Source organism: Dermacentor albipictus, chromosome 7, assembly GCF_038994185.2.
Source record: "Dermacentor albipictus isolate Rhodes 1998 colony chromosome 7, USDA_Dalb.pri_finalv2, whole genome shotgun sequence".
Lineage (NCBI taxonomy): Eukaryota > Metazoa > Arthropoda > Arachnida > Ixodida > Ixodidae > Dermacentor > Dermacentor albipictus.
The window spans coordinates 71,020,507-71,030,624 of NC_091827.1; the positions used below are offsets into that span (position 1 = coordinate 71,020,507).

A 10,118-nucleotide genomic window follows, 5' to 3' on the forward strand; every position below is an offset into this window, starting at 1 on the left:
GAAATCCAAGCCCGCGCTCAGAGATATCCCACATCAACCAACCGACTATGTGCGCACACCCACCGTTGAGGCTGCGCACACACTTCTGGTCCAAGTTCTTGAGGATGTTGACGTCCCGCAGATCCTGGTCTTCTGGAATGTCCTTCAGGGCCAGCCGCGCAAACAGCATGTCCAGCTGCAACATGACGTGGAGTGTTAGCTCTGCTTCAGAGTGTACAACTTTGCTCCCGATGTGCGAAAAGCTGTTGTAACTTATCATGCGAGCAAAAGATGTACCTCGAACTTTTGCCTTCGTTGCCCCGAGGAGTATTGCTCGCAATCACGAACTGTGTTCCCTTACCACGGAAAAATGCAAGTTGTTCCATTTCGTCTTTGACTATACACATTCATTAGGCAGAAACCGAAGACAACAACGCCCTTCTACAGCCACAGGGCTTGCAATACCAAAATGATGGTTCAAATAAGAGGGATGGAAGAGGCCATCGAATTGTGCCGGTCCTAAATAGGTCCAGGCATAACAAAAGGGGCAAACAAATGAAGGACTCTAGATACTGGCATGCGGTTACATGACCTCTGCCCTGGTTTTCTTGCTGGTGCTTTTTAGCAGAACCTACGGCTTTACCAATTGGCATCATTTTTTTTAAAGCTCGCACCGCCCTTGTTTACCTGTAATGACAATACATGCAGCAGGTCTAACAAGTTTGTCATCGCAACTTTAACAGAAACACAGTTTGTTGGTTTGGAGTACAAAGATTGTTGCTAAAAAGTAACACGCATATTTCTACCAGTCCATCTTTCAGAGTTTTTTTAGCATACCTGCGAATCTGTGTACTTCAAAATTTGTAACATCCTTTCGACACGACTTCAAAAAGAACATGCATTTTTTTTAGAGCTTAGCCTGAATGCACACACCTTCTCAGGGTTATGTATGTACTTTACTACTAAGGATTTACGTTTAAATACAGCACAAAAGCTGCAACAAACTTGGGACAGCAAATACTGAGAAGCAGAACAGTCTTTTTAACACCACAACCTACTTTGCTGTTGCCACTTTTGCCTGCTCCAGGAATTTCTCTGTCTAAACTAGCTCAAAGCAGGTACCCCCACTTTTGTTCTACCATCAAAAGACTTCCAACACAAGGCTTTGAAACTGACTGGCAAAGCTTTCCTGCAAATTATATCTTTCATAAAACTTGACACAACATTCGTAAAATCATAAATCAAGCCCAAATTCATGAAGTTTACAAAAAGCTCGGCAGAGTTGGCAAGTGTGCTTTTGTCTGATGCATTCTTGACAACTGTTGCTAAATTCAAAACTAAATCGGTGAAAGTGAAACGACGCCTGCAGTTTTGAGGACGCCGAACTAAACTAACAAGCCTGACAACTTGAAATGCGTGAAAATGTATTTGAACAATCCATGACCGCAGTTTTGTTACACCTTTGCTTTGAAATATCTAAGCAAGCGATGAACACACACTGGGAAAGGGTGCAAACACTCCATGTTTCATTGGAACTTGGCAATTCACTAATGGCATTTACATTTATTGCCATTAAAGTTACCCACGAAAAACATACAACAGAGGTGCACATTACCTCAATTCCATCAAATGTCATTTTGATGACAGGTACAAAAGCCTCTTCCACAGCCTGTAAAAAAGGTTACATACATAAGTCATGCATACAAGTGGAAAAAAAAAAAAAAACATAGGCAATTCGCATCTATGCCGTGTGCGAGAACTTGCCCGCCGCGACGGTCCCACAGCCTCCGAGGGGCTGGACATTCAGTTTAATGACCCACTACTCACTTACCAAGAAATCACCTCACACTATCGAAACGGCAGAATGAAATACCCGATCCCGCACGCCAAACTCGAGTGCGCGCAGGCGGCCGCGTTTCGAATGCTGCAAATGGACTTGTATCCGTCACGAGGCCTATTAAGCCACTACAATTCAGAAATCCCGGCAAATTGCCCAGACTGCCCAGAAATCTATTGCTCACTCTCGCACATGCTTTAGCAATGTACCGCGTTACCAGAGGGCCCTCTCTCCAGTGAGCCCGAATGGGAAGAAGCCCTCAAAAGCCCCGACCTCACAATCCAACTCAAGGCCGTCCAGAGGGCCTAAAAAACTGGCGGAGCGTCACCACGTTCCCGTCCCGACTTGGGCATCGCCTACAGTTTTGGCCCAAGGAGCTCCCCGCGTGCGATCTCCAACGGCTTAAACCCCCTCAGGACCTCAATAATGTTCTTGACTGACTAGGCAATTCGCAAATAGAGTGCTGCCCAGAATTATAGTGTAATGCTATTCTTAAATTAAAAATTAAATTCTGGCACTTTACATGCCAAAACCATGGTCCGATTATCAGGCATGCCATAGCCTCCAGATTAATTCCGACCACCTTGGGCGCTTCAATGTGCACATAATGCCCGCTAAACGAGTGCTTTTGCATTCCGTCTTCGTCAGAATGTGGCCGCCAAAGCCGCAATTGAAACTGCAAGGTCCCACTCAGCGGCACAGCACTATAGCCCGTAAGTGCATTGTTATTCTTAGCCTCACCATTCTAATACTTTGATGTACTTCCATTCTTGGTGTTACGATGTGTACTTATACACTGGTCGTGCGATTTACATGCAAAGAACACGCAGCCCAAACTCCAATGCATTACGATGGAACACAATTCTGTGGCTAAAAGAAACAACAGCAAGAAAGGAGGGAAGCAGAGGCTCACCCTGAGGTCCTTGACCTCCTCCTGTTGCCTGAGCAGCTCCACAAACGAGGTGAAGAAGTCACTACGCTCAATGTGCCGTGGTGCCACACACAGGGTATCGATATCAGCCCCTGCATACAGGCACGAACATTCCAACGTCAAAGACATTGCAACGAGAATCAGGCGCTCAGTCGCAAACAAGGCATGCGATTCTAAGCGTATCAACAAAGTAACACAGACAACAAGTTGGGCTTGACCTGTGCTGATCAAATGCTACTTTTCGCAACTCCCAGCATCACTATAGACAAGTACTCCTGAAACTGAACCATAAGCGAATGGACCGTTTTCATAATTGTAAAACTAGCTTTCCTGCGGAACAGTTTGCAAAGTTAATGGTGGTATAGTCATTTTTGCAACAAACAGCATGCGTAAGTGCAGTATACTTGCAGTAAAACACGGAATATGTAGACGTGGCTTTCATGAAAAGAAGGAGTACCTATGAGAGACAAGCTCTGCCCAGCATGCGCAGCTAGCACACTTCATCTTTCACGTGAATGATGACTGGTACCGCCATTAGATGGGCAAATGTGCAGTGCAGAGAAGCGCACTTTCGAATTAGGAAAAGCATCAATAGAAATCCACACCCCAGTTTCAAAAGTCAATGCCCAGAAGCCGCTCAATATGTGAGCCATTAACAGGCATGCCAAAATTTGAAAAATGTTACACGCCCAAAAATATGAAAATGTGGGGAAAAAATACTAAAATGCATATTAATTCGAGTGCATTAAAAAGAAAGGTACTCTGTAGAAACAGTGAACAGACATTTCGCTCCACAATCACACTTAGAATGGTCAGCAACAGAGGAAACAAATACTCTATAAACATTCACATAATGGTGGCCAAAATTTTGGTTGCCATTATGATTAGTTCTTGAGTGGGTGGCGGCACTGTGGATAAGCCCGAGTAATCCAGCTGGTAAAGATTGGTCACCGAAAAATCAAGTCTCGGCCGTATGCTTACTTTATAACAATCAACTTTGCTTTGAACTGAATGTAAAATTAAAGATAGTCAAGTTATTGCATTTTACAATAAAATCTATCATAAATGTGTTCCCCTATCACATGATACTAGTCCCACAATGCTTGTGCAAATCCTGCGGTTCCCAGTATCCATTGTGTGTCCCGAGCTCGATGAGAGGAGACTAGGCCATAAGCGACAAAACGTTTGCACACTTGGCGCAGAAGATATTGCAGAGTGCCACTGTAAATGTGTCAAAGCAAATCTACACAGGTGCAACGATGCAGAGAGGCTCGCTTTTTGTCTACTTGGTTTGGGCTCACCAAGCCCGGGTCTTGGTGCAATGCAGCGAATTTTGCTTTCGGTAGCACATCGCCGATGCGGCAAGCCAGCCTTTCAGTTCGTGTGCCGCATCGAACAGACAGAGGTTCACCACCTCAAGCCCAGTACAATACATCATGCACTTACTGGTCATTAATACCCGTAAGCACATCCACTGGCGCATCCAAACATTGTAGCAGACGACACGAAGCCATGCCTCCAGGTGTCATTGCACCCGCAAAGGACTGCTTTGCTAAGGTCTGGCCGCACGCTCGCATGCCGGACAATATTTTGTGGCCAACTATGCAAATGAAGGTTTCCCTCCTGCCTTCACAGCCACAGTGAGTGCCATCCGTAAGTGCAATTTATTGTTCTATGGTGCACAATGATGCCACCAAGTGCAGCAAATCACTTGCACACCTCACAGATAAGCCCATTTAGTTGTCTGCCTTTGTAGGAAATAGACCGATACACTGCCTGCCAGTAATCTCCGGTGTCAACACGTGGGCAGATATGGCCCTTTTCCAGATATGGCACTTTCTCAGTAAACTGATACGATATCAGTGACGAAGGTTTGGCAAAGGCACCAAGGCAAACAACAGGCTATAAGGGCCCAAAAACAAGATGCCTTTGCAGCGACTCATTCGCGTTGTGCCCAAACCACTGAAAATTTCACTCAACAATAAAAACCACACATGGTACAGCCCCAGGAGGCCTGCACAATGCGACAGCAACATGTAAATTCTCCCCTAGAACTTACCCTTCGTGTGGACTCCAAGCCGGTACGACCCAAATGTGTAGATCTTCCCTCCCACGTTCTCGGCCACACTAGGCGGCATGTTCTGTAAAAGATTAGAAACACACGCATGAACTTACAGAAACCACAAAATGAACCCACAGAAACCCACTAAATGCTCTTTGGTACATGTAGTGTTGGCAGTGTCATCAAAGAACAGCAGCACGATATAGAGGTTAGGTTACGTATGCACCGCTATGCGATGTCTGCAGGAGAACCACAGCTGTTAACGAGGAGCATACCTTTAGATGCACTTCGTTGTGTGTCATGGCTATTTAATCACCAAAGTCACGGGCCACATGTTCAGTCAATGTACACAGTTGATGGTCCATGCATAAATTAGCTGTTCAGTGTTATCAAAGGCCGGAAGCGTGCCTACATCCCGTATCACTCTGTTAAATGGTTGCTGTATGTGTCACTAGAGTGTGCTGCTATTCTGAACACTGTTGCATACATCCTGGAATGTGTTCACATGCACATGGGGTCATTTGCTGTCACTGTCTCACTATCCATGTGGACAAAACTCCAGTTGAGCTGGGAGCAATATAGACTAAGAAATTTCAATAAAAAAGGAAAACTGTACTAAAAAAGGAAAACTGTACAAGAAGCTTTCCAAAAGACTGAGGCAAAATGAACCTGAAGCTCACCTTTTTTACACTGACTTCATAGATCCACTTCTTGACAAGCTGGTTGATCTTCGACAGCACATCCATCCTAGGCACAAAACCCAAGGACCATGGCATCACAGACGGCACTTGCCATAATGAGCACTTCGAGATGGAGTTACCCACAATGAACACAAAAGCCACTTTCCAGCACTTCAGGCCCATAGACAAGCTTCTGTGTAATACAGCACACATTATGCAAAGGGCTGCACTACAAAACCTGCCTTCCTGCACATTTCTTAAACATATTAGCTTTTAAACTGTCAGATGGCATTCACCTGCCCTCCACCACATTAAAAATAACCACATGAGGCTGCCATGGGAGCCTCCAAGCTGGCCGAAAACCAGTTCGAACTAGCACGACCGGAATACCTAAAGCGCCAGTCAGGGTGCACACCCACACAAAGACTGCGCCCACTACGCACACAGTTGTGTTCTTCAGCACAAGGGATGGTGGAGCTCGTGCATACGCAATTACCACAACACAACGAAGCGAAGCCAGAAAAGGCGAGTCTTCTTGACGACTCTGTCCCCAACGTCGACGTGGTCTTCAGAAGCCACCTATCTCCACTGAGAAATAAACAAAACTGTGGCTTTTTTTTTTCAATGACTGAAGGGAGAAGCATCCCCTCAAGCCCGCAGAAACACACATGCACTATCACCACCACACACAGATGCAAGGGCACGAAACAGATGAGCACCTGTGTGCGAGCTCATCCTCCGACTCGAACAGGCCGAACTGGCGCAGGGTCTCCTCGAGCTCCTGGGTGCGCTGCAGGTCACTGGGCTTGGGCGGGGCAGTGCTGATGGCCGAGGTCATGCCCAGCGTCTTGTCTGCCAAGCTGGCGGCCGAGCCCATCTGCTGCGGCTGCAGAGCTCCGCCGCCACTCAGGAGGTCCCCGCGACCCACCGGCACGGGGAAGCTGCGGAACAAGCACGCACCAACGTGTCAGCAAGCTGCCCCTTTGCTCCATCTACTACCCAGCAGGAGGTTCACCTAAAGCACTGTGGCTCTTACTGCATCTTCGTTCATGCATTACACCACAGTGACCCAATCAAACATGACACCGACACTTTCCCCGGAGGTATCTCCTCTTACAAAAGTGAGCGGTTTGGCAAGCAATGCCTTTTCCTATGCCATTCCATATCACGTTTTGTCAGAGCCAGAGTGGCGCTTCGCCTGCATTACAAAAGGCATCAGCCAACCATGGATGACACGAGTGACATACAATCGAGCAGAAAGCATCACTGTATACTAATGCAACTTGGTTGTTTGGCGCTGACCTTGCACGAGACATACTTCCAAGCCTTGCTTCCTTAGCAATGTGGAATCATGTCGGAATAATAATAATAATATATGGGGTTTTACGTGCCAAAACCACTTTCTGATTATGAGGCACGCCGTAGTGGGGGACTCCGGAAATTTTGACCACCTGGGGTTCTTTAACGTGCACCTAAATCTAAGTACACGGGTGTTTTCGCATTTCGCCCCCATCGAAATGCGGCCGCCGTGGCCGGGATTCGATCCCGCGACCTCGTGCTCAGCAGCCTAACACCATAGCCACTGAGCAACCACGGCGGGTGATCATGTCGGAAGCATCTTTATAAGAAAGCACCTGGATGGCATACAAAGTTGCCTGTAAACTTCCTGTAACTGCTTTGCATTTTCGTAGACTTGGCGTTTGGGCTCTATAAATGGCCTGGTGACAGAAGTCACAAACGGGTCTATTTTTCAGAAGTCAAATTGAGGTTTATAGGCTTCCCAATAAACTGTTTGAGAAAGGACAATAAGAGACTTAAAGCTTGTTGTACATGATGTGAATTTATTTGTGAATTCGTAGGTGCGTCAAATATGCCATCGTCCCCATTGTGCGATTTCCAATTTTCCAAGTTGCTGAACTCTGCAAACTTGTGCATTTCGCGTGGACGGGTCACTGTGGCCTGCTAGCTTATTTTCTGCTTGGATACAACAAGCTGAAACACAAAAAATTTTTCACAATAACAGTTACTGGTCTGTTTTACTTTGTTCACACCAAACTAACCTAAATAACCAAATACCAAGAACAGCTCAGCCTTCCACTAGGTGTCCGGATAATGTAAAAATCGCACCTGCCGTGATCAGTGCACATGAAATGGCAATTTGAAGTTTGCATGTGCAGAATTTCACAGCTGCAAAAATGCACTGCAAGTTCCCAGCATGTGAAACGGGCATTAGTGTACAAGCTGTCAATCGCATTCTGGAGTTAATACGAAAGCATGTAATGTTTAAATGAATTTTTGCGGTTAGTTCCACACGCTTTACAACAAACTTTTGCAGAGATGAGAGTCTGCTTCGTAAATTATATGCACCCAAAAGAATGTGGCAACAAACTAAATTTTAACACTAAGCTGCCACAAATATGGCCAGTGCAGCCGGTTATGTGGCGACACTGCTGAGGACTAGTCAAATCGCCAGAGATCAGAGAATGAGCCTTAGACGAACCTCTGTTCAGCCAACAAGTGTCGGCACAATGCTTCACGATGCGTTCCCCTGCTGCTTGAATTTCAAAATATCCTATATATGAGCAATGCTTGCTACTTGACCAGCACATACAGCTTAGCCCACTGATGCAAGCAACAGTACATGGCCAAGCTCAGCCCAACAAACATTCATTTCAAAGCCACATGTGCCTACTGGTGCATACAATTCAAGCTGCCCCGGAAGGGTCACCGACACAAGTCGCTACGGAAACAATATTACGTTCGAAGAATCCTTACGCGTAGGCGGCACTAAATGTGGCAACCTCCACAATGTCACTTTTACCTACGACCCCAAATAAATAAAGCCTAGTCAGCTGGCGAAATTTCGTGCAACATGTCGCAGTTAAAAACAGCGCGGAAAGACGAGGACTACACGATACCCGAGCGCGCAGGGCCGGCCAACAGCGCTTCACGGAAGCACGTGCTAATTCTCAGCACGTTGCGCGAACATTACACACGGCACGCACTTTTATGCGCACCTCATGCCGTGCACTACACGTACACACATTCGCTTGCTCTGTACGGTACGCTTGCTCTGTAGCAACAGCTACAGAACGGCAACTACACGATACAAGACGGCCGCGCAGGCTATAAATAACTCGACTGTCAAAAAACACCACGAGGCATTCTGGCTATGCATCACAGTGCAATGAATGAACTCTCGTGACACGAGACTGGCGCTTCGCTTCCGCTTCCTCGATGAAAAAGCGGCAAGCCATTTCGAATCGCGTGGAATCGCGAAGTCGTCGCAAAGCGACGACTTCGAGAATACAATCTACGTCGTATACTTCGGAAACAAGAATTCAGACTACGAGGGGCTAACCGCGGTCGTGGCAGGTTCTGGCTCCGAGGCAACGAACCGCAAGTAAAGCGCAGAGGCAGCTATTTCGGCCGCCGACGACGCACGTTTTGTTTAGGCTGCGTCGCGCGACGAGCGCCAGACAAAACTGCCGACGTTCGACGGGCGGTACCACGCACGGGCTGGCTGTAGTTTCGTGGGGGGCAAGGTTTGCCCTTCCGCGTCAATCAGGGAAGCCGAGGCAACCAGTGTCGACAAAAAGGAACGGGTTCGTCGGAAGCGGCGTTGCGCAAACCAACCTCTTCTCGGGACAGAAAAAAAAAAGAAAGACTGCCTCTGCAACGGTGTCGCTGCGAATGACTGGGCACCGTCGTAGTTTCGCTTGAAACATGCGCCGCGCGACACATTCCGAACACGCACACAAGCAGCACGACCACGCTGGGCGCGAAGCGCTTCGACAGCGGCCTGCACAAAGCCGGGCGACCGTCTCGCCAGCGGCAGAGTCGAAATGCGCCGGTCCGCGGGGCTGCATTTCGTCCGCAAGAACGCTGCGTGCAGTTCAAAGCGTGATAGGCCTACCGGACGTTCTCCCAATGAACCATTGTTCGCAGCGCTGTCTCGGCACGGGAAGCGGTCGGCGTCGCACCAAGGCCCGTCGGCGAAGCGGCTGCCCCGTCTGCGGCGATTCGTGCGCTGCCGAGCGGTGTCTGTGGTCGCGCGTTCCGGGGCACGTCCACCGAAGGTGTTTATTGTTCACGCGCGCTAGGCCTAACCGCCGTCGTCTCTCTCTCGGGGCAGGCGGCTTGACGCAGAGTGGTGGTGGTGTGCGGCCGGCCAGCAGCGAGCGCGTCGCGCTTGTGCGCCACTCACCTCGACATCGTGGCTGTGCCCGGGGCGCAGTCGCCGCGCTATCCCCTGCTGGTCGTCTTCTTTAGCCTCGAAAAGAACTTCATGGGTGAAAATACACGGTGCTAGACCGCGGCTATCGCGAAAAAACAATTTCGCGGACCGTCTGCTGTGAACTTGTGTTGTAATGTAGCGACTTCCAGTAGCGGAAGTAGAAGACGAGAAAAGCGCAGCTTTCCGTCTCGTCCGCCAGGGAAACCAAAATTGCGACATTTTTATTCGTAAATATTAATAAAACAACGCAATATAATCAATACTTGCTTCATTTTATTGGGTTATAATGCTTGAACATTGTGATATAAATTAAATATTTTACAATTATTTGTAGTTTACCTCTCTACCGCTATGTAGTTTGCAGCGCGACCACTTTAAAGCAGTGCGCTACC

General features: G+C 47.8%; 1 protein-coding gene across 3 annotated transcripts in view; it reads right to left on the bottom strand.

Annotated features, from left to right (window-relative positions):
• The window catches only part of LOC135919719 (poly(A) polymerase type 3-like), a 45,379-nt gene extending 35,493 nt beyond the window's left edge, over positions 1-9,886 (bottom strand). The window contains exons 1-7 of one of the 3 annotated variants that reach the window (XM_065453576.1): positions 9,697-9,886; positions 6,209-6,430; positions 5,490-5,556; positions 4,807-4,888; positions 2,730-2,839; positions 1,595-1,648; positions 64-175 (exon numbers count right to left, since the gene is read on the bottom strand). In XM_065453576.1, the coding sequence (XP_065309648.1) occupies positions 64-175; positions 1,595-1,648; positions 2,730-2,839; positions 4,807-4,888; positions 5,490-5,556; positions 6,209-6,430; positions 9,697-9,704 (655 nt within the window). In that variant the 5' untranslated portion in view covers positions 9,705-9,886. The other 2 variants (XM_065453575.1, XM_065453577.2) reach the window with 2 other exon arrangements.
• Between the last annotated feature and the right edge of the window lie 232 nt (positions 9,887-10,118).